General features: G+C 37.6%; 2 protein-coding genes across 2 annotated transcripts; one reads left to right on the forward strand and one right to left on the reverse strand.

The window, feature by feature from the left end:
- Positions 1-4034: 4034 nt before the first annotated feature.
- rsph3 (radial spoke head 3) lies at positions 4035-18226 on the reverse strand. Its single transcript, XM_053635185.1, has 8 exons — positions 17925-18226; positions 17651-17738; positions 15502-15631; positions 13105-13250; positions 10081-10284; positions 5666-5828; positions 4668-4754; positions 4035-4189 (listed from the first exon to the last, which is right to left on the reverse strand). The coding sequence occupies exons 1-8, from the start codon at positions 18035-18037 to the stop codon at positions 4134-4136; spliced, it is 987 nt and encodes a 328-aa protein (XP_053491160.1). The 5' UTR covers positions 18038-18226; the 3' UTR covers positions 4035-4133.
- A 357-nt stretch (positions 18227-18583) lies between these two features.
- Positions 18584-24000, forward strand: LOC128613974 (retinol dehydrogenase 7). Its single transcript, XM_053635186.1, has 5 exons — positions 18584-18735; positions 20485-20799; positions 21567-21825; positions 21972-22135; positions 23627-24000. The coding sequence occupies exons 2-5, from the start codon at positions 20487-20489 to the stop codon at positions 23848-23850; spliced, it is 960 nt and encodes a 319-aa protein (XP_053491161.1). The 5' UTR covers positions 18584-18735; positions 20485-20486; the 3' UTR covers positions 23851-24000.
- The last annotated feature ends 1443 nt before the right edge of the window (positions 24001-25443 follow it).

Here is a 25443-nt window from a genome sequence, read left to right on the forward strand (position 1 = left end):
ATGCCAAAATATGAGTCCGTTCTAAATGGTACATAATAAAGTAAAGCCTTTAATGTAACAAAATCAACCAGCTTTATTATCGAATGTATAAACCCTGAAAAATTTTTTTTTTTACAAATTTGAAAATTTGTACATTTTACAGTGAACGTATTTCTCTACAAAACAGTGTGAAACTATATTACATCAATATTATCACCATTATGCCATGTTATGTTATGATTTATATTATATTTCCACCAAATTATAATACCATAGTTCACTTTCCACTAAGCTCCCACTCCACTTAACCCCTGAGTGGTCAGATGTGTTCATTTATTCATTACCCCACACAGTTGCTATGTCCCAATTGGCACACTATCCATCCTAAATAGTAGCTGAGATCAGAATGAGTGTGTCCCAAATCATAGTATGTTGAAAATGAGTTTCACAAAGCTACCCTGATGGTCTACTATTTCCGGTAGATTTTCAAGTGTGCATCCGTGGACATTTTTTCAGCTAATATTGCCCATAACTGCTTGCGCGTCACCGAATTCAACCTGCAAACATGGTGGACAAGTGTAATGTGTTTTACAGTGGTGTAAATGAAATGTGGAAAAATAAATCAGGGGAATGGTACATTAAATTATATTACATAAATATTATATAAGGGATAAAGAAAGGAATAAAGAAAAGCTGAAATGCAACGAATAGTTTGTTTACCGTGACGTGACAGTGTGTGTAACTAGACAGCAAAGTCCTCTTTAAAGGGTAACTTTTTGAGCATGGGCAGCCCATGGGGACAGAGTTTAAGCACCTGATGTCCACTGACCCTAGCATCACTCCTGTAGTAAATGTTCCCAATCGGATTTTGACACTCTCTCCATGTCATATCCAAATCATTTGCTGTGAAAACACTTGATCTGCTGAGATTTTACATGTTTGGAGACTAGGGTTCTTGTCTTTAGTCTGTGTAGGTTGTGTAGATTAAACATTAGATACTATAATGTGTGTGGTCTATAGTAACTCATATCAGACCAAATTCCTTTTCAGATAACACAGGCAAGGCCATAAGTATAGTGTAGGCTTACACCACATCAGGGCTTTACAGTGCGACCATTTCACTCGCATTTGCGACTGAAAAGTTATTTGTGCGACTGTGTTAAATATTTATTTGCACCGGTGCGAGTGACCTGTTCGGAGTTGTATAATACAATCAGAATAAAAACTGAAACTCCAAAATGCATCTACACTGCTCAACAATTACTTTCACACTGCTTTTCATCTCCTCAGTCAACCGAACAAGGGTGTAATTACTGCAAAGAAGCCATTATGATGACAAGAGTAACTCTACATCATCTGCTTCAACTTGTCGATCTCATAACCGCCATCTTTTATTGAGCCCGCAAAATGTCCTGCACTGTCATAAAGTTGGTTGGACGTTCGATATTCGCAGATATGCGGAAATTAAGGGACCATCTCTAAAGTTACATACGACATTGTTATACATGATTCTAACTTCAATAGCATTTGAAGGGAATGACTTACAGTCATATAACCAACTTTAAAGTGTTCATGTAGGTGTCGGCTATAATGCACACCTTTTAGATGTTTGATATTTAATAAAATAAACTATTAAATCATATATAAAAATTGCCATGTATTCTATTACTGCATGGGCTCATACACAAAATATACCATAATTTAAAGCTCAATAGCATTTGAAAGGAATGACTTACAGTCCCACAACCAACTGTATAGTGTTCATCTAGGTGTCATGATGCACACGTTTTAAAATAAAAAAATGAAAATAAAGGATTTATTTAAGAAAATAAATCATGTAATATAAAAATAGATAGTATAATAACGTCATAAAATATAAATAAAATGAGAAATGAAATAATGTGTAATTACTATGGGTTGCATTTAATAGTTTGACATTAGGCTTAGTAGGCTATCTCCTCAGAAGGCTATAAGCCTTTTTCCTAATATGGATCATGCTTGTGTTAATCTACTTTTAATTAGGACTCTTTATTGTTTAAGATATTTAAAAAATAAATATTTTATGCTTGTTTATTTATCAATTAATCAACAGTATTTCTCATAGCTATTATTTTAACTAAATTAACAGTGACCATGAGCAGAGAGCTTACATTTAACTGTTTATGATAGACCTCCTGATTAAAGCTTAAACAAAAAAAGATTGGTATCTGGATTGGTATCGGCTGTAAAAATCCTGATCGGAGCATCCGTAATGAACACCATTAAACTAAAGCGCTGTGCATCTGACAGGTAAATGAACTCCCCCAATCACATCCTATATGAGATTATTCAGATATATACACAATATACACAGAGCGGTTAGAGAACTGACTCCAGCCCAGAACCATGACAGTGGAAAATGTCTAATAGTGTAGATTTAATATATTTAAGAGGAGCAGACTTCAGACACTGAACATTGAGGTTTATTGTATTTGTTTAGAAGGTGGAACAGGTTAACAGTTGTTTAGTTTTTGTTTTTTGTTTTTTGCATACAGTCTGTAATATTAACTGAAAATATTAAATTTAGTTTATTAGAAGGTAAATTAATTTGTCATGGCTCACACTATGTTCCTAAATTCTGTCATAATTGACAAGCTCAAGTTTTCTCATGCCTACTTGTGTGTCATATTGTAGCACAGAGATGTTACCATCACTAAAAAACTAAAATAAATTAAAAAAACAACCTAAACTTCAACCGTGCTCCAAAATTTTTGACTGTACTCCTAAATTTTTGTAATTAGGAGCACAACTCCTAAAAGAAATTGTTACCGTAGAGCCCTGCACATGGACACAATGTCAGGCTGGAGTGGTGGAGTTTATTCTTGGTTGGAGTTAAACAATGTGCCCTTGAAGACCTAACTGTATGAAAGTCAGCTTAGTGTGAAACACTTTTAGATGGATAGATAGATAGACTGCAGTAGATTCATGTATTTTAATGAATGCATTAACTGCATTGATGTTATTTCTTGTTTTTGAAATACAGAGAATAGGTTGTATGTGACAAACACTGGCAGATGTTCAGAGAAACAAAACGTATTAGGCATAAAAACACATGAAATGCAACTAAATTATTGCTGCCATCATCAAGAATAAATTATACCATTATATTATGCTTGGTATACACACACTCAAACGGTTCTTAATGTTTTAAAACTCCAGAGTCCGGGTTCGAAACCCTGTCTGCCTGTGCTTGCTGAGTTACATATGTTCTCCCTGTGTCTGCAAACAGTTTCCTCCATGTTCTCCAGTCCTACCAGAAACAATATTTTGCCTATTTATTGCAGCCATAAAGCTTTTTAGTAGACATCATGTCCAGACTTTCTGATTTTTAAAAAGTTAAGTAATGATTTTTTTTAATACAATAAGATGTTTTGAGTTTGAGGTTGTTTTTTTGTTGTTTTTTTTGTTTTGTTTTTTTAAATGTTGAAATTTTTGTTGAAATTCAAAACTGGACGAGCACTTAATAGTAATTTAAAAGACGAGTTAAGAGTTCTTAATTGTTACTTTTTTTTTTTTTTACATTTTTCAGTTCAGGTGTTTGACAGCTGGTTCTTTCTAAACTCTGACATATAAATCTGTCAGTCTTTTCTCTACACTTTGTCCTGCTCTTTATCCATGCCACTGGTCATGAAGATATGAGATATGTACAAGAAACCAATCTTGTACATAGACACTATAATCACTATATATATATATATATATATATATATATATATATATATATATATATACACACACACACACGCACACACGCACACACACACACACACACCAGTATTTCTTTCCACAGAACCATGTGGTTGTATCACAACTTTATCTTATTAAAGTGTGAGGACCAATGTTTTCTGGGATAAGTACCACTACATGTGTATAATGTTGCAGTGAACCACATAATGTGTTTCTATTAATATATATATATATATATATTTTAATTATATTATAATTTTTTTTTTTTAGAGATTTGTGCATTTGCTTTCATTAGGTGTAACAATAAAGACTCAAAAAAAGTGATAAAATACCTGTTTAATATAGTGGGGCTTTTATTTTAACCTTAAATATTATCATATTTAGGAAACTATGAGTACAATGAGATTTTACCAAGAGACGAAAAAACATCAGCTGAACATCTGAAAGTCTTCCTGTCTGCGATTGGACACTTCTTGGATGAGAGCTATAAAAGAAAAGAAAAGAGTGGGATGTGACAACACGTATTTGGCAAAAGTTCACACACTGTTGCTTAGTTACATTCTGTCCAATACCCAGGATATATTAAAGTAAGGTCATTTAGATTGGAACTTTTAAAGCACAAGTACGTAGAAACCATTCAAAGCAACATCTTCAACCATCATACAAGTATAGAAAAAAATAGCAAAGTAATGTTTAGGTAATACCAATACCTAAAGTCTGAAGAAACTGGCTATACCTAAACTCAAGTTCAACTGTCACACCAAATGATCTGAAGAGTCTGATTTGTGTAAATGTGATTGGGTGTTTTTGTTTTCATATTAATTAAATGAATGTTTATGGAGATTTTTTTGCAGATTGATGAGAAAAAAAAATCCAATCCATTTTAGAGAAACGCAGTAACCTATCTAAAGGAAACCTCACATTTGATGTAGAGTAGACTACAATGGTAAATGCATACTCACTGTCAAGCACTGTTCGAGCAACATGCTGATTTTCCAAAGCATTGTTGACTTCTGCCATCAGCCAGGGAAGGAATCCAGTCTCTATATCTGTTGTATTGAAAATTAGTATAGATCACATTAAAGAAAACACAGTTTCTAGATGGAAAATGAGATGCATGACTCATGAGATGGCAGCACTGGCACAATATTTTTTGTATTGTATTTTGGTTAGAATATATATATTATATATATATGTGTGTGTGTGTGTGTGTGTGTGTGTGAATGAACATATTATTAAAAGATTAGAGTTCATTTACAGATGTCAATATTTTAGTGGTAGAAATAACTGAATAACTGACAAAACAAATGTGTTTTCTGTCTTCTCTGACACATTAATTTTGTACTGATATTTTACATATTTTTTGTATAACCAGTTTTCTGTTTCCTTGTGCACATTTCAGTCAAATGTATAAGCACCCTAGGACATAGTGTTCATATTGGCTGGTTCCTCATTATGGCACTATATTTGGACATATTAACTATCTGATTCGCATTTAGTAGCCACATTTAATTTGTTAGTTTAATTTGTTATTAAATTAAACCATTAAATCGGTTATATCTACTTAAAGGTTTGGTGAAGTAGCATACTTATATTGTACTAGCCTTACATTAATAAATATGCTATGTTAGATTGCCGATTTCTTCTCATGAACTTTGCAGTATAGATAGGCAATATGTCGTTTTATGGAAGATACTGTATGATTTATTTGTTAATATTTATTTATATATTTATATAATATATATTATATATATATTATTTATATAATATATACTGAGAAATTGCGAGAACTAAGTGGCTCACATCTTGTCTATCTCTGCTGACTGATCTGAAGACAAGAGGTTTTATATATTGGGTACAAAACAAAGCATTTTGTTGCAGATGCTGATTCATCACAGATTTAATACAGTCTTAATTAAAACCCTTTAAATACTTGCATTACAATGAACTAGAAACATACCTCTCTCCACTGGGTCATAGAAATATCCATGGTCTCTCAGATTTGCATAGACTGAGGGAAGCAGGTCAGCAAGATAATGTTGAGTGAATGTTCTAGCAGCGATTTTCTCTGCTGTTTCTCTTTCCTTCTTCAAGACCAACCGTTGCTGCTTAATCCTCTGGTCCTGAATTTGGAATACAGGTCAGCTGTTATATCAATCTTGTTCTGAACGACATACAGTATACCTATCTATCTATCTAAACATACTGAAAATTGGTCAGATATACTAGATAAATTATCCATCCATATTTTTTCCATCCATCCATTTTGTACACCGCTTGTCCTGGTGAGGGTCACGGTGGCAGCATACTAAGTAGGGCAGACCAGACCTCCCTTTCTGCAGCAACTGAGTTCAACACCTCCTGGGGGACTCCAAGGCATTCCCAGGCCACCCAGGAGATATAGTCCCTCCAGCGTATCCTGGGTCGGCCTCAGGGTCTCCGCCCAGTGGGGCATGCCTGGTAGAGCTTGGTAGGCATCCTTACTAGATGCTCGAACCACCTCAACTGGCTCCTCTCGATCTGGAGAAGTAGCGACTCTACTCCGAGGCTTTCCCGGATTACTGAACTCCTCACCCTATCCCTAAGGGTGAGTTCAGCAACCCTGTGGAGAAACCTCATTTCTGCCGCTTGCGTGATCGAGTCTCGTACTACAGGTACATTAACTATAGTATTTAAGTTAAGGAGGTTTTATATGTGTGCTAGGACAGTGCAGTGGTAACATGTAGATTTACTATACCAGTGACCAGGGTTTGAGCCTCAGCTCATCTAATTGTTTTTTAAATGAGCGGGGTTTATCACTGTAGAAAGTTCATCGAGGTAACACTGAATGAATTCCACGTGAACAACACTGACACTAACTCCGACAGCGTGCTTTCAGTTGATGGACGCCCCATTTATATTTTTGATGAGCTGCAGAGATATTCAAGACAACTATATTATATATATTTTTTAATTTAATACATAAAATAGTTTTATTCACAACTGTCATGTTTGTGATTTTTATTCGTTATGTAGAATATTTAGATCAAGCACTGTCCAGAAATAGGTGCATTTTTATAGCCTACCATTTAATTTTCCAGTTTAACTTCTTTTTAACTGTAGATCAAAAAATAAAGGTATGCTTTGTAACATTATTTTACAATGACACATACATTACAATGACATGACAATACAATGCCTATTCTGCTTTTGAATGAATATTGTTCATGCTTGGGGAAAAATATGTTTCTATATTGTTTGCAATTTTATAATGAGTCTTATTGAGCACCTGATCATTTCTTACTGACCTGTTTCACTGTCCCACCAGTTACAGTTGTGACCAAGAATTTTTTTTTTTAAGTTTGTGAAAGTACCACTAACTTTTTAAAATCTTTTTTAAGAAAAGGAATGCCGTTTGTTTAATTGGGCAATGCAGGGAGTAAAATGCATATGCTGTAGCTTCAATAGCTTTGGCTTCACATGCTAATGTACTGGACAATTAATAAGCAATCATCATGTTATATTTTGCTCATCAAATTGAAGGGGATGAGCAGAAGCATAAAACTTTGAGAGTCATATAAATTCTATCCAGGTCAAGTAATTTGTACGTATTTACAGTCTATGACATCGCAGTAGAGGCAAAAGCATTTTACTCACAGAGAAGTGCTGCTGAGACGTATATTTATTTAAATATATTAAATTCTAGTATGCATACTTATTTTTTTAAGTATGCATACTAGAATTTTAAGTATGCATGCCAAAATTTGAATATACATACTTAAAAATAAGTTTGCAAAATAAATATACTTGCAAAATCCAGTATGTTTTTATTTCAAAACATTTGATCTACATCTGTAAGTCTTCACACAGTACAGTACAAGTTAGCTCAATTCAATCATGTGGAACCGATGAGCTTTTTTTTTCCAGTGTGTGGACTTCTGTGTTCACTTTAAACAAGTTTTTAAATAACTTTTCATCTAGAAAAGAACAAAAGTTTCCATTGACTATAAAGGAGAAGATGGAATTCATTGAGCGTTACCTTCAGGAACTTTCTACAGTGAAAAACACCCCACTCATTTAAAAACACTGAGCTGTGACTCGAGCCCCAATCTCAGGTATGCTAAACCTGCATGTTAGCACTACGCTACACAAACACACATACCTTAATACATACATTAATATACTTACCTATACTACGTAACCACACGTAATAATTTTTCTTAAACCTAACCAACCACACATTCCATTTTTTTGAGGCTCGACAACATTTAATGTGTTCTGCTGCTTGTTTCAAAACAGTTCTGAGAGAGGTTCACAGATCCACAGGCCAAGCACAAGCAGATCATGGACTTCAGTACAAGAAACAGCACCATTTGGTTGGTAAAAGAATGTATGTGTATACAGTATATGTCCAGGCAGAACTATTGTATCTTCTAGCAAGCCGTGTCTATTCAAAAGAAACATGACTGCCCCCTACTGGTCCTGTATTTCCTGTGCCCGCAGCACACGCTACAGCTATAGATCCAATCTCGCCGGAGCTATCCAGCACTGCCTCCTGCACGGAGGGCGTGTCCACTGGATTGAGGAGTTCCTCAAAGTGTTCCTTCCACCTCTTAACAATCTCCCCAGTAGTGGACAGTGTTTCCCCACCCTTGTTGAAAACATCTTGAGTGCCGTCCTGCTGTCCCCTCCTAAGGCACCAAATGGTTTGCCAGAACAAATTGGAAGCCATCCAATAGTAATTCTACATGGCCTCTCTAAACTCCTCCCATACCCAAGCTTTTGCTTTGGTGACTTCCCATGCTGCAGCCCTCTTGTCCAGCCAGTACCCTTCAATCGACTCCAGAGACCTATACGTGAGCATCGCCCGGAAGGCACCTTCTTCGACTTGACAGCTTCCTTCACCACCGGTGTCCATCAGTGGGTCCTGGGGTTGCCACCTTGACAGGCACCAACCACCTTCATGCCACAGCTTGTTGAGGCTGCCTCCACAATTGAGGTCTTGAACAAGGTCCAGTCAGACTCAATGTCCTTGGCCTCACTCGGGATACAGGATAAATTAGTCCGGAGGTGGGAGTTAGTCCTCTCAGCATCATTAGACATTCCCAGCAGACCTTCAATGCTCGTTTGCGTCTCCCAGGTCTATCTGGCCGGTGTGCCATTCATCTGGTCCAACTCACCAGCTCAACAAGTGGTGATCAGTTGACAGCTCTGCCCCCCTCTTCACTCGAGTGTCCAAAACATACGGCCTTAGGTCCGATGATACAGCTACAAAGTCAATCATCGACCTTTGGCCCAAGGTGCTCTGGAACCAAGTACACTTATGAGCATCCTTATGCTTGAACATGGTGTTTATTATGGACAATCCATGACTAGCACAGAAGTCCAATAACACTCAGGTTCAGATCAGAGAGGCTGTTCCTCCCAATCACCCCCTCCAAGTATCTCCATCGTTCCCTACGTGCACGTTGAAGTCTCCTAATAAGACTACAGAGTCAGTAGGCTGCACCCTATCGAGCACCATACCCACCTTCTCCATGAAGGCCGGATACTCTGAACTGCTGTTCAGCACATACGCACAGATAACAATCTCTGAGACATGAAGCCTCATTGAGGTGACCCTCTTGTCTACAGGGACAAACTCCAACTGTGCGGCACCCAGCTTGGGACTTGTGAGTATCCCCATACTTGCCTGGGGCCACTCACATAGTTCCACTCTGGAGTAGGAGAGAGACCACTCCTGATCGAGAAGTTTGGTTCCAGAGCCAATGCTATGAGTGGAGGTGAGACCGACTATATCTAGTCGGTACCTTTCCACCTCCTCCACAAGCTCCGACTCTTTCTCCACCAGTGATGCAACATTCCACGTCCCACAAGCCGGTCTCCATCGCCAAGGTCCAGTCCGTCTAGTTCTATCCCTTCTGCTGCCAATCTGGCATCGCACTCGACCCACACCCTTCACCTTGGGCCCACAAGGCGGCTCTATGCAGCCATTTCAGGCTGAGCCCGACCGGATTACATAGGTTACCTGGCCACCAGGTGCTTGCCGACAAACACCACCCCCAGGTCTGGCTCCAGGGGTGGGTCTGGGTATCCCTGTTACAAGCGAGGTTCTCTTGGTCTTAATAGTGAAGATCATGGGGGTCTTTAGGTGGATCATTCACAGGATGATTCACAGAACCTTTAGAAGGTTCACAGGATCACACAAGCCCTTCCACCATTACAAGGTTTTGATCCAATGGAGTGTATGAGCCAATGGAGGGTACTAGATAAATTAATTGATGTAAATTCAGATTGTTAATTATTATCTATCTAAAACTACTGAAGATCAATCGTATAATTTCTAGGAACAGGAAATGGACAAAATGAGAATTGTAGCTGAACATGACGCAATACCTTCTCCTCACGGTGGCGCCTCTCCTCCTCCTCCAGTCGTTGAACTTCCACCAATTCAGCATTACGCAACTCCTGGAAAGCACATTGTTGAGCCATCAACCCAGCCAGCTCTTCCTCCTCCAGTACTTCTAGCAAAGCTTGCTCCATGGTCTTTCCCACCAACACCTGCAACACTGGCTGCACCTCCAGATCAAAGTTAAACAGCTGTAACCAAAAAAGACAACAACTTTATTAGACTAACAATAATTAAGTTGAATTTGTTGTGAATCACTACAAAAATGGGCTTAAAACAGTCCATAATTAGACTGATATTCTCACAATTTGAATGCAAATACCTACATGTTGCAGGGACACTTGTAATGACTGTATTTTGTGGTGTTGTTTTTTTATTATTATTTAATTGTATCTATTGAGTATCTATCTAAGAAATCACAAAGTACAAAGTCGTCTGTCCTGAAGACTTCCCTGTGGTGGACAAATGACTAGGAACAGATTTTCCTATGAGTGTTAAGGACAATTCAAACCATACGCATTTCTGAAGCATTTTTGTAAGTTACCCTGCACTTTTTATTTGTTTTTCACTCATGTTGCACTCAAAGCCTTGTCCAGTATTAGGTGTGTCACATTTAGACATACACAACTAAGAATGTATTAATTATAATGTTAATTGTTTTGTGTATATATACAGTGAGGGAAAATAGTATTTGATCCCCTGCTGATTTTGTACGTTTGCCCACTGACAAAGAAATGATCAGTCTATAATTTTAATGGTAGATTTATCTGAACAGTGAGAGACAGAATAACAACAAAAAAATCCAGAAAAACGCAAGTCAAAAATGTTATAAATTGATTTGCATTTTAATGAGGGAAATATGTATTTGACCCCTCTGCAAAACATGATTTAGTACTCGGTGGCAAAACCCTTGTTGGCAATCACAGAGGTCAGACGTTTCTTGTAGTTGGCCACCAGGTTTGCACACATCTCAGGAGGGATTTTGTCCCACTCCTCTTTGCAGATCTCCAAGTCATTAAGGTTTCGAGGCTGATGTTTGGCAACTCGAACCTTCAGCTCCCTCCACAGATTTTGCATGGGATTAAGGTCTGGAGACTGGCTAGGCCACTCCAGGACCTTAATGTGCTTCTTCTTGAGCCACTCCTTTGTTGCCTTGGCCGTGTGTTTTGGGTCATTGTCATGCTGGAATACCCATCCACGACCCATTTTCAATGCCCTGGCTGAGGGAAGGAGGTTCTCACCCAAGATTTGACGGTACATGGCCCCATCCATTGTCCCTTTGATGCGGTGAAGTTGTCCTGTCCCCTTAGCAGAAAAACACCCCGAAAGCATAATGTTTCCACCTCCATGTTTGACGGTGGGGATGGTGTTCTTGGGGTCATAGGCAGCATTCCTCCTCCTCCAAACACGGCGAGTTGAGTTGATGCCAAAGAGCTCCATTTTGGTCTCATCTGACCACAACACTTTCACCCAGTTGTCCTCTGAATCATTCAGATGTTCATTGGCAAACTTCAGACGGGCATGTATATGTGCTTTCTTGAGCAGGGGGACCTTGCGGGCGCTGCAGGATTTCAGTCCTTCACGGCGTAGTGTGTTACCAATTGTTTACTTGGTGACTATGGTCCCAGCTGCCTTGAGATCATTGACAAGATCCTCCCATGCAGTTCTGGGCTGATTCCTCACTGTTCTCATGATCATTGCAACTCCACGAGGTGAGATCTTGCATGGAGCCCCAGGCTGAGGGAGATTGACAGTTCTTTTGTGTTTCTTCCATTTGCGAATAATCGCACCAACTGTTGTCACCTTCTCACCAAGCTGCTTGGCAATGGTCTTGTAGCCCATTCCAGACTTGTGTAGGTTTACAATCTTGTCCCTGACATCCTTGGAGAGCTCTTTGGTCTTGGCCATGGTGGAGAATTTGGAATCTGATTGATTGATTGCTTCTGTGGACAGATGTCTTTTATACAGGTAACAAGCTGAGATTAGGAGCACTCCCTTTAAGAGAGTGCTCCTAATCTGAGCACGTTACCTGTATAAAAGACACCTGGGAGCCAGAAATCTTTCTGATTGAGAGGGGGTCAAATACTTATTTCCCTCATTAAAATGCAAATCAATTTATAACATTTTTGACATGCGTTTTTCTGGATTTTCTTGTTGTTATTCTGTCTCTCACTGTTCAAATAAACCTACCATTAAAATTATAGACTGATCATTTCTTTGTCAGTGGGCAAACGTACAAAATCAGCAGGGGATCAAATACTTCTTTCCCTCACTGTAGTTCATATCCTTGTTCATATCCTTGTCCAATGTTTTGGAATGGCCAAGCCAAAGTCCTGACCTTACTCCAATAGAAATGTTGTGGAAGGACCTGAAGCAAGCAGTTCATGTGAGGAAACCCACTAACATCCCAGAGTTGAAGCTGTTCTGCACCGAGGAATGGGCTAAAATTCCTCCAAGCTGATGTGCAGGACTGATCAACAGTTACCCCAAACGTTTATTTGCAGTTATTACTACAGAAGGGGGTCACACCAGATACTGAAAGCAAACATTCACATACTTTTGCCACTCACACATGTGTAATATTGGATTATTTTCCTCAATAAATAAATGGCCAAGTGTAATATTTTTGTCTCGCTTGTTTAATTGGCTTCTCTTTAACTACTTTTAGGACTTCTTTTAGGACTTGCGAAAATCTGATGATGTCTTAAGTCATATTTATGCAGGAATATAGAAACTTCTGAAGGGTTCACAAAATTTCAAGCACCACTGTAACTACTGTAAAATACTTCCACACTGTATATGCTGTTTTATTCAGAATTTTAGGTCCGCTTGACTACCATATCCACATCCACCCGCTCATAATCAGACCCTGGTAATGAGTCTTTGTAGATAACAGCACAGCTTTTAATTCTCTTCTTAGAATGAATGTGGCGATACACAAAACTGTTTAAAAGTTGCCATACCTATTAAGCTGAAAACCATAAACCATGCTGATGAATAAAAAAAGTTACCTCTCCTTCTTCTATCTGTGTTGTTGCATCTTTGCCAGATTTGGCAGGGATAAAGAGAGGTGTGGCTGGCTTGTCCAGAAATGCATCTGTCTGGCATTCCACACTGGAATCCTCAATATGATCACTCAGCTCCTCCAAGTATAACTCTAGCATACAAAACATACTTAGCCTTGTGCATGGATTAGCATATGCTTATTGAAAAACACCTGATCTAAGAAACTGGTTTGATCCCTGAGAATGCTAACCTACAATTTATGCCTACTGATTGACAAATGTGGCTGGAACTTAGCCATGTCAAACTTAATATATTTTCAATATTTGCACAGAAACAGAGTAGAGTAAGAGTAGTTCTCCCTACAGTTTCAAAATACTGTCCAGAGGATTGATTAGCTTCTGCTGTATTGTTGTATAAGCAGCCTAAAATGAGACATTTATGGCAGCTTCTAGAATTCAGAATCTTCAGAAATGTTTGCTTTATTTCAGAATTTCTCTACATTTTGACAAACATACCTTAAAGGTCACCCCATGTGACCCCATGTGACCCCATGTCCGCTCAACAAATCAACTTTTTCTGATTTTTGACCAACACATATTAGAGGTTTATTTTGTTCAGCCCTAACTCCATGCGAACCCACATATGCGCTACAAACCATGGAGTGTAATCTGGATCAGCTATACATTGGCTCTTTGACAAAAAGCATGTGGCTCGCCAAGTGCACGTGAATGTGCGTAAACATGTATGTCTGTAATTTAATGTTACCAATGCTTTGGCAATGTAAAGCCTTTTACCATGCCAATAAAGCTACTTGAATCTTGGATGTTGAAGAGGTTTCATGCTGTATCAGGTGAAAACTCAAAGTGAAAGAGCTGCATATATTGTTTGTTGTATATTAGTTTGTTTTTGAGTTGCCTGTGGACCTAAACAAAATTATTGCTATTGAAATGTTATTGAAAAAACTTGTTTTTTTAATAATAGTAAAATATTAGTTTTTGCAGTGAATCTTTGAAAAACAAAAATCCAGAATAAAGTCAGAATAGACACTGTTAAGCACTTGGTCCAGATGTTATCATTCTGCCATATTTGGTGGCCTGAATTCCTTGAATGAGGACTGTACGTTACCACTGAACATGAGTCAATAAAGTTTGTTAATCTAACAAGATTTTCACTGCCACGATCCATGGTTTTAACAATGTGTGAATGTGTATCGCTGCAAGTGTGTACTGTTTAGTTTATTGACCTACACTGCACAATTTAGCATGAATGTTGTAATGTATAGTATTTCTCTCTAGACGTCACATGCATAATACACTATTTATACTTTGGCCAGTGTAAAAGTTTCAATCAACTTCACAATAAAATAGCTTTCACTAATGCTGTCACTTCCTGCATAAGATAAGCCTGCTACTGAAAACGATCGGGACGATTCTGTTAAGACTTTCCTGTATATCGTAAAACCGTCCCTGAATTTACTCTCACTACTTGACACAAGTGACAAGAATATAATGAACAGAATCTATAGATGAAAAACTACAGCGCACGCTACAATACAACTACATCCTTCAGACAATGGCTCCCAGTCACGCTAAATTACAAAACACTGCCATTTTAACATTCTGTCATTTTCATTCAAATAAAGACTTCATATTATTATTTGCATCTCAAATTACACTTATATCCATGTCCAACACCCTAGGGGCAAACATATGAGGCTGCCAAATTTAAACTCCAAGTACACAGTAGATGAACAGAATTAAAAACTGCATGAATCACTGTGTAAACAGATATGTCTTGTGAATACAGTAGGTGTCATTCCTAATTGGATGCACAATACAAGCATGTCTGACATAAACATATTATGTTTTACAGAATCACACACAGAAGCACACGGTGTGGGGTTCATAAAGGATAGCTAGGCGTTCTGCATGTTTTAATTTTGTTACACTGGTGGAAACCACACCCCACTATTATATTAAGTTGATATTTTTAGTGAGGTTTTTATAGCTATTAGCTTAATTGACTGGTCATGGTAGTGCAAAATGTTTGAGACCATTGAGTACTAGCTTGAAGGAATAAGAGAAACTCTTAAGACTACAGTGGATTTATTGCTTTAGCTCGTGGAAGCAATGGCAGAGAGGGCTTCCAATGAACCAGAAGTTTGTTTCCATCATTGCTTACAATGCCAAACAGGGAATGTAGTGTGCAGTGATAAAGAAAGCATCCAGAAAGGAACTAGTGCAAAGGAGAAGACAAGAGACAGTGGTGATGAAGAGACTGAATGATTATAAAGCAGAATTAACGTACTATCACTGTGTTAGATTGACATACTTTGCTTAAAATTAATATTTACAAGCATAAAACCATTGGAAAGGTTTCTAAAATTATTCATGAATAGCTACCTGTCTGAACATCTACGTGCTTTCTGTTCTCAAGTGTCCTTGGACTTCTGTCTTTTGCCCTCTTTCTTGCTGTGGCTCGTCGCATTGCTTGTTCCTGCTGTTGGATCTCGACTGGGTCAGGCTGAGATGTCTGTTAATCACATACAGCACAATACATTATAGTAAGTACCATGTTAACTGCTGTCATCGGACTGGAAACTACAGAAGCATATTGCTACCATGCAAGAACAAAAAACCCATCAGCATTGCATTATTATGAGAAACATCTTGTTGCTACAAGAAAACACCTTTATTTATCTATATTTATCTTTATTAGAAAATGTCCTTATTTTGAGATAAATATGATATAAAAAAACAACATAAATAAAGGATGTATTCCTAAATCCCAGCATTCATACAAATGCTAAAAAAAGGTCAGACACCTTTTTTGTTGATTATGATTGCTAGAGCCACATATGTAATAAAGTACATCCTGTGTTAAGAGTGATTCCTCTATCTCAACTTCACGAGTCCAACATTTTAAAATAAAAGCCTGACAGTATTTTTCAGAACAACATACCCAGACTGAAGTCATTTAACCCTTTCTCACAGTACACTGTCGTCCCATTCCACCGGTGGACATTTTCAATCAGTGTAAACAAATGAATTCATTTAAGTCTGTTATAAGATTTTTCAGGACACTTGTGGGTTTCTGTGTGTAGCGTATCGTGGGTTTAGCTGCTAGTGAGCAGGGCGATGGGAAAGGGGGAGGGGTGTGAGCCCCCTGCTAGGGGCAAACAATTCACACCTCTCCACAATAACATGGGTGCAAAAATAAATAGACAGCACAACTGAAGCTATAGTAAAACACTGTATATGACTGCCACAATACAATTATAACATTTAAACTTAGTAGGGTAGGGGGGAAAGAGAAATACTTGTGTGAGGCAAACACGTTAAGCCACCACGCCCCCAACTTTGACTATAAATACTGAATATTTCAGTTCAGTTTCACATGAGATGAGGTGTGGACTGTTTTTACTAGGATACCCTTAGTATCCTATCTCAGTTCACTTTGGCTTTGCTTTGGGATTTGCTTCATGTAACTTCAAATGCCGAACAAAATTTGAAGTTGTTGCTTTTGCGACTGATATTCTTGAACAAGAGGTCCGACATGTTTCAGCACTATTGTTGTTGCAAAACAACACAATCTTTGTAGGTGAAGGCTACTATCTTTGTGAGCATGGCTACCGCAAAGTGCATCTGCTGTCTGGGAATGAGCGCTCTTTGAACTTTGTCATTGTCTAGTGCAAGGTGATTGGCTGTCTGACTGGTTGAATGTTGACCTTGGAAATGAATATTGAAGCTGATTGGTTGAAAATGAATTGTTTGTTGGGGGAAAAGAACAGTTGATTTTTTAATCTTTGGTTTTAATAATGTACTGTATCAAGTCCTTCCAATCAAAGGGCCCGAGTCTGGGTGAAGTCACAAGTCACTGATGTCAAAGTCAAAGTCTTCTTGGATTATGTCAAGTCGAGTCGAAAGTCAGCAAATTTGTGACCCAAGTTCAAGCCGATTACAAGTCATGTGACCCAAATCAAAATCAAGTCCATGTCATGTGACCCAAATCCAAGTCATGTAACCCAAGTCCAAGTCGAGTCCATGTCATGTGACCAAATCCAAGTCATGTGACCCAAATCCAAGTCGAGTCCATGTCATGTGACCCAAACCCAAGCAGAGTCCAATTCATGTGACCCAAATCCAAGTCATGTAACCCAAGTCCAAGTCGAGTCCAAGTCATGTGACTCAAGTCCACAACAATGAGTAACAAGATGGGTCATGTGACCAAAATTCAAGTTGAGTCCATGTTATGTGACCCATGTCCAAGTCATGTGACCCAAATCCAAGTCATGTGAACCAAATTCAAGTCGAGTCCATGTCATGTGTCCCAAATCCAACTCAAGTCCATGACATGTGACCCAAATCCAAGTCATGTAACACAAGTCCAAGTCATGTGACTCAAGTCCACAACACTGAGTAACAAGATGCTTTTCTCATGATAAGGAGATGCTGATGGGGATTTATTTTCTTGCATGGTAGTAATGTGGTTCTATAGTAAACATTTCTTGCACTTGTGTTATGTAAGCTTGCTGTGTGTATAAATACTCACGACTGGCAGGATGTGTTGTGCATAGGTGTTTCCTCTAACGACACGTCGATCATACATAATGTTTCCATAGACCGGTCGTCCATCGTTTCTGTATCACGTGAAAAATAAACACTAGCCATGAGTTTAAACAAACATACATCAATTAGACAATATGCTCTATCACTTAGAAATGTGCATTCGAACTCAGTTCTGCTATACAGCTCTATACAGATGCGCCAAATGACATAAACAAACACTTAGTACATGTAGCTATAGATAACTCAGGTGGGCTTACTCCATCATCTCAGGATCCGTGTATCTGAGGCGGTTGGAAGCGACATGTGGACGACTGGAAAATGTATAAGATCCATTCGAAGGCCCTCTTTTAGACTGTAACGCCGAAGACATTATAATTTTATAAAAAAAAATTAAAAAAAAAAAAACTATGCTGTAAAACCGAGAAGCTGCCGCGTGCTAAAACGTGAGTAACCTCTGTTACTGTTTATGAACGTTGCCCTAGCAACAGTAACTAAGCATGACGTATGACGTAACTATGACGTTTCCGCGTGTTCACGGCTCGCGCGACTTAACTAACCCTTCCATCTCAAAGATATACTCTAATATTATAATAATGATGTCAATCAGCGCCTAGAATATGTTGTTTTTTTTATTATTTATATGCTACATTTTTATTCATAAACAAAAGGTTTCACATTGCAAACCAGCTTTATCCTTATTCTTTAAGTTTACATTCCAATCCATTAGTCTTACGTAAGCATATATATAGAGAGAGAGAGAGAGAGAGACAAGTGTAATGTTTTTATTAAACTATTACAGCTGTCTTGTTGAAGGAACTCAATGAGAGACCCATACTAATTTATACAAATATCTTTAGCTCTCATCCATAGCTTATTTGATCGGTAATATAAATCAGCTGATATAAACTAGCCGACCACCCTATCACGTGTCAAGTAGCTCCACGCTGATTGGCTGTGTGATATTCGACTCCGCCTACTGTTCAGACAAACTCTTTAGTGCTCCTCTACTTGAATGTATATCCCACTGTGAAAGGAAAGGTTTCACTTGTGTGTCTGAAGATAAAGCAGGTACGTGGTTGAGTTGTATTATTATTATTATTATTATTATTATTATTATTATTATTATTATTATTTTAATCAGCACTGTGTGAGTCGGAACGTGACTAAAGTCACGCACAGAAAAGTTGGCTGTTTCTGTAATGATCTGTTGTTGTTGTTGTTTTGTGCCATGATAGAAAGATGCATTTATACTGGTTCAGCATGAGGTTGGAATGCGTCATGGGTGTATTTCTTCACCCCTTAGTTTTTGTGTGGATCATCTCCATCCATATAATCCCCATAATCAAGATGCATGAACCAGGGTTTCAGTGTAAAACGCTTTTTTTTTCTTCCTTTTTTTTCTTCCTTTTTTTTCTTTTTTTCTTCTTCCCTGAAAGTGCTCTCTGTAGTTTCTAAAGCAAGAGGCTTTGTACTGTGCCCTGTAATGTCCACACCTAGATAAGTTCCTGTATATTGGCCTTTACCTGCTGGAGTTTTCTGCTTTTTAAGAGGACCCCATTGTGTCAGCTTACATCTGTTTCTGGATGTTCCTTATTTATTTATTTATCTCTTGATATTTGTTTGCCTTGTGACTAGCCTGGTTGCTGACCTGCTGTTAAAACTAACAAACTCAATCAATCTGGATGTTCCTTTTTAATAATGTTGAAAAGTGCAGCACAGAACAAGCATCTCAATGAAATACACCTTCAGGATAAACAACAGCAGATGAAAATAAGTTTACATTTGACATCTAGCCAAGTTATGTGGTCCCTCTGGCACTGGTTTGAAATGTACCTTTTGGTGGTGCCGGGGGTTGGGGTTCTTTGTTTGTTTTTTGTTTCTAAACCAAGGTTCAAGAGTTCACATCTGTTGAGCTTTGGGCCCTGGGCTTTTTTGTGTGTGTACTCAACTTGATCTAATGTAGTTCAGTCAATTATCATTCAGACTGATATGAACTGGCAAAACAAATCATTTTCCACATAATTTGCTTGTAATGAGCGAAACATTTACAATCTCATATGCATTTAGTGATTATGCTGACTACGTATTGTTCTAATTTGTGATTTTGTGTTGATTTATGATTAACTAGTTTGATTTCACAGTCATAAAATATGTAGTCAAGCAGAACACTTTGGCCAACACTTTCCCTTATTTTCCATCTCCATCTGGTGATTTAATGAAGTCTTATCTTATCTTAATACACACTGCACTCTCGGTAAGTTCAACATCATGATGAAATTTAATTACCGCTATGACTATATATTTCAGTGACTAGTGTCAGTCAAATACATTTACAATTTGAAGTATATTTTATCAGGTGACGGTTATATTTAGTTGAAACTTAAGCGCAATTGATTAAACTTGTAGAGGACAGTGCTCTGGCCTGGTTTTACTATTCATTACGTTAGATACATGTAGCATATTATTGTTTTGTAATCTCTGTGTAGATTTCTGTAATGCCCAGGTTGGTGTTTGTACAGTCAAAAATGCGAAGAGAAATGTAATAACATACCTGTATCTGTTTCATGTTCACTATTGGCTGTGTATGTGAGGACAAATTCAATTCCGAATTGGTCGTAAGCCAAAATTTCATAATCATGACAGACTTATTTGTGATAAGTCGCATACAAATCTTGTGAACACGGTGTGTTTGAGAATCTGTAGGCAATGCTGGGAGGTAACGGTCATACAGAGTTGCACACAGTGTTATGAAACTCTTATCAGGATGTTATGTGATCTCTTATAACACAACTGTGTTAACTGCTCTGTTCTGTGCAGCCATGTGGATGTACGTATTGGCTTTGGTGGTCCTGTACTATGTGGTGCGCTGGTTTCGTGAGCTGGAGAGGGTTCAAGACAGAGGGAGTAAGTACGTGTACATCACTGGCTGCGACTCCGGCTTCGGGAACCTTCTAGCGCGCCATCTGGACAAGTGTGGATTCTGTGTGGTGGCAGCATGTTTTTCAGAGAAGGGGGAAGAGGAGCTGAGAAAATCCTGCTCAAGCAGAATGTCTACAATCCATCTGGATGTCAGAAAGCAGGAAAGCATTGACAAGGCTACAGCCTTTATCAAGGAGCTAGTGGGGCAGAAAGGTGGGGAAACAACACACAACCTATGGAGAAGTTATCTTTGCATAAAACTGTGTACTATTTTTATGTGCTTAAGTGATATGTGTGAGAGAGAGAGAGAGAGATATATATATATATATATATATATATATATATATATATATATATATATATATATATATATATATATATATATATATATATATAATATATAATATATAATTTTTTTTTTTTTTTTTTTTTTTTTTTTGTGTGTGTGTGTGGGGGGGGGGGTTTAAATTTATTTATTCCAGTTTTCCAGTAAGACCTACATTTTCCTCAGTTCACTTATACCTATTTAACTCGAACCAAAAAAGCTTTTGTCACGCAGTGTACACTCTATGTCCACTTTAATGGGAACACCTGTGCATTTATGCAGTTATCCAATCAGCCAATCATGTGGCAGCAGCATGATGCATAAAATCATGCAGATATTGGTCAAGAGCTTCAGTTTATGTACACATCAAACATCAGAATGAAGAAAGTTTCATCTGTGACTTTAGCTATAAAATGGTTGTAGGTGCCAGATGGGCTGGTTTAAGTATTTCAGAAACTTCTGATTTTCACACACTAGAGTTTACACGAATAGTTTAAAAAAAAAAAGTTTTGTTTTTCACCCCGTTTTGAAGTCAGATGTGAACATTGCCCGTGAATGGTTTGTTGCATGTGAGTGCTATGACACGTACTTTATTCTTTTCATACTCACCTACTATCGCAGCAAGCCTATACTAAAACTTTCCCATGTTTGGCAGGTCTATGGGCTGTGGTCAATAACGCGGGGGTCTCCCTTCCCTCGGCTCCCTGTGACTGGTTGTCCCTGGAAGACTACAAGTCCGTGCTGACTGTCAACCTGGATGGAGTCATCGGTGTGACCCTGAGTGTCATTCCGCTCATTAAGAAAGCCAGGGGACGTGTGGTTAACGTCGCCAGTGTGTTTGGCAGGATCAGTCCAGTTGGAGGACCCTATTGTGTGTCCAAACATGGTGTGGAATCATTTAATGACAGCCTCAGGTAGTGACAGTGTGACATTGGTAATTTTCTCAGCCTTTTCAAATGTATGAAAAATAGTTCTTGTTACAACAAGCTTTGAATAACATTTATTATAAAGAGATACCCTGACCTCTTTCCTGAAAGCAAATCATTTTTCTGTGATTCAGGATATCTATGCACCCATTCGGTGTAAAAGTCCTGTGTATCGAGCCAGGTTTCTTTAAGACCAGTGTGACGGACGCCGATTTGATACTCCGAAATGTTAAAATGCTTTGGGAAAGATTGCCGAAGGAGACAAAAGACGACTATGGAGACGATTACTTAAGCAAAGGTATATTTGGATATGACCAGTTCAGTATTAAATACGATGGATATTAAAAAAAAAATCTATACACCCCTGTTAAAATGGCAGGTTTTTGTGATGTAAAAAAAATTCAACAAAGATAAATCTTCAGAACTTTTTCCACCTCGTAATTTCGTTATTACAACGTATTAAAAATTAAGGGGGAAACTAACTTTTTTTTTTTTTTTTTTTTTAGGGGTAAAAAAAGCACCTTTTGATTTTATTACACCACTCAGTCTTTTTGGGTCTATCTTGACTTGGCAATATTTTCCCACTCTTTCTTGCAAAAACATTCCTCCCTCAAATTGTAAGGGTATGTCCTGTGTACAGCCCTCTTCAGGACACTCCACAGATCCACAGTTGGATTCAGGTCTGTGCTCTGGCTAGATCATTCTGAAACTTTGATCTTCTTTTGGAAAACTCATTCTTCTGATTTGGATGTATGCTTTGGGTCATTGTCATGTTGAAAGGTGAAATTCCTTTTCATCTTCAGCTTATTAGCAGACACCTGAATGTTTTGCACTAAAAAACAGCTGGGATTTGTAGCTGTGGGATTCCCTCCACCTTGGTAAAAGCCCAAGTTCTTCACCATGGGTATGGTGTTCTTTTAGTGATGTCCTTTTTTTTTTTTTTTTTTTTTTTTCTTTTTTGTACCAAACAAAACTTTTGGAATTGATCTCCTCAGACCATAACATTTTTTTGGTGGTTTGGGGTGGTTTAGTTGGGCTTGGATATTTTTAAAAAATTTTTATTTTGGTGTGAGAAAGTGCTTCTGATGAGACACCCTACCCCATTGTAGATGCATGTAGATCTCTTGGCAGCCTCCCTGGGTTGTTTTGTGTGTGGTGGGGGTTTTTTTTTTTTTTTTTTTTTTTTTTTTTTTTTTTTCTTGTCCAATTTTCTCCACTGGTTGATTTACCTTTATGGTGTTCCATGGTGCATCTAATGTTTTGGTAATTCTTTTATACCCTTCTCCTGATTGATACTTTTCAACAAGCGAGATAATTCATGATTTGTAAGCTCTTTGTGGACCATGGCTTCAGCGGTCAGATGAAACCAAGAAGATGTAAAGAAAATCCTACAGAAACAGATGGGCTGGTCTTTATTTGGGGTTAATCAGAATAATTTCATTGCTGATAGCTGTATGATAATTACGGTTGAACATGAGATTGAATGTGATGTGTTCATTCTGAACACAGCCACATCTCCAATTATAAAAGGGTGTGCACATTCATGCAACCAGGTTATTGTAACTCTTTTTCTTATTTTTTTATGTTTTTCACTTAATTTTATACATTGTAACTTCACATTGAAGGTGGCAAAAGTTCTGCTATGATTTAGGTAAAAAAAAAAAAGATTACATTACAAAAACCTGCCATTTTAGCAGGGATATGTAGACTTTTTATATCCTCTGTTGCTAGGAGACCATTTTAAACCATGTGTGTGTAACTGTATGTTTTGTTTTTCTGTGCTGTCCAGTGGAAACAATGTTGAATAAGAAGTTGAGCAAGATGTCCGACGGTGACTTGATGAAGGTTGTGAGCTGTATGGAGCATGCCGTCTCAGCCGTGCACCCTCGCACCCGTTACTCCCCTGGCTGGGATGCAAAATTTTTCTGGCTGCCACTTTCTTATGCCCCAACCTGTATTTCTGACTACTTGCTACTTAAAGACATCATCAAACCTGCCAAAATGGTGGATTAAACAGATGCAGTGAACTGTAAAGTCTGATGTTTGGAAAAATCTATATTTCTTTATCACTATTAGTTTTTTTTTATTTGTCATTATCTGGGGGGAAAGTGTGTCTAACAACCAGAAAAAGATAAATAAACATACTTCCTGTTGAAAACATAATTCCTTCTTCCTATTGAGTTTTCATTTGATCTGTAGATATGTTTGCAGTGATGCAATGCAACATACCTCAGTACTGAATCTTATGGCCTGTTGCACAACATGACCAATGATCTGATTTTCACTAGGTGACTGCAACCCTGGTGAACCTGAGCAGGGTTCACCAGGTATCTCTGTATCTCTCCGGCCACCACAACCTCTCTTCACACAGTTAAACATTGAGAGGAAATAAAGATGCTAGGTAGACTATTAACTTTGTTAGGGGAGCATAAAAATAATAGTGTGTGTGTGTGTGTGTGTGTGTGTATATATATATATATATATATATATAAAAAATACACACTTCTATTAATGTGCTACAGTTGCTAGCTAGCTCACCATATGTTTTATGTTATGTTTATACCTAGTCTGGTTTCTGGGTATGAAATTATTTATCCACCCCTACCTGTAGGAATCAGATATTTTATATATAGTTCCACTATTTCAGGGAACATGGACATAATATATCACACATGAACATCATAAATAAAACTGATAGATTTCTATAGTTATGATTGACTGACTGCTTTCTTAAGCAAACTACAGCCTGCACAGTGTTTGATGTCCTCCCTGATATATATTCCACTTTATACTAAATGATATGCTTGTGTATATATTACAGAAATTATCATTTGTGCTGTTTGCAGTTATATCATCAATAAACACAAGCATTCGTGTTCAGGGCCGGATTCATTAAACATTCTTAAGAATCAAATTCTTAACTGACATTTTCTAACTTTTAAGAAAAAAAGTTAAGAATATTTTTTTATGCCTAATAATTCTTGAAATGAAAACTAGTGTTCTTTTTTCCCCCTTAAGATTATTCCTAAGTCAAAATGAAAAGGGAAAAAAAGAAAAATTCAAATGAAATGCTCTTAAAAATCATCGTAAATAACGTCTTAATGTTAGGATAACTGTCAACTTGTAATAGATGTGCAAAGGGTAAGATTTTTAATGAATTTATTGAGGAGTTTCAAATATTAAACATTGCAAATATAAAACTTGCAACATATAATAAATACTGTATAGCTACTACAATATTTTACGTACATAATCTAACATATACTTGATTTACTGGTTTCCACTTTCCAGCAAGTAAATCTCCTATGATGGTTAATGTGGGTTAATGTTGTTAAACAAAAACATCTCATGCCCTTTAAATTTTAATAAACGATCGGGAGGTGATTTTTATTTATTTTTTTATTTATTTATTTTAAACCAGGATAATGAATTGATACATTTAACATTTGGCAGCATTGAATTTGTTGTAGCTATTATACTAGTCATTTTATTTTAAGAAGAAAAAAAAATGAGATGTTTCTAAGAAAATATTTGTGAACTTTTTAAGAATTTATCTTAAATAATGTTCATGAATCTGGCCCCTGGACCTGGCAGGACTGCCCACGT

The sequence above is a fragment of the Ictalurus furcatus genome, chromosome 10 (assembly GCF_023375685.1).
Source record: "Ictalurus furcatus strain D&B chromosome 10, Billie_1.0, whole genome shotgun sequence".
NCBI lineage: Eukaryota > Metazoa > Chordata > Actinopteri > Siluriformes > Ictaluridae > Ictalurus > Ictalurus furcatus.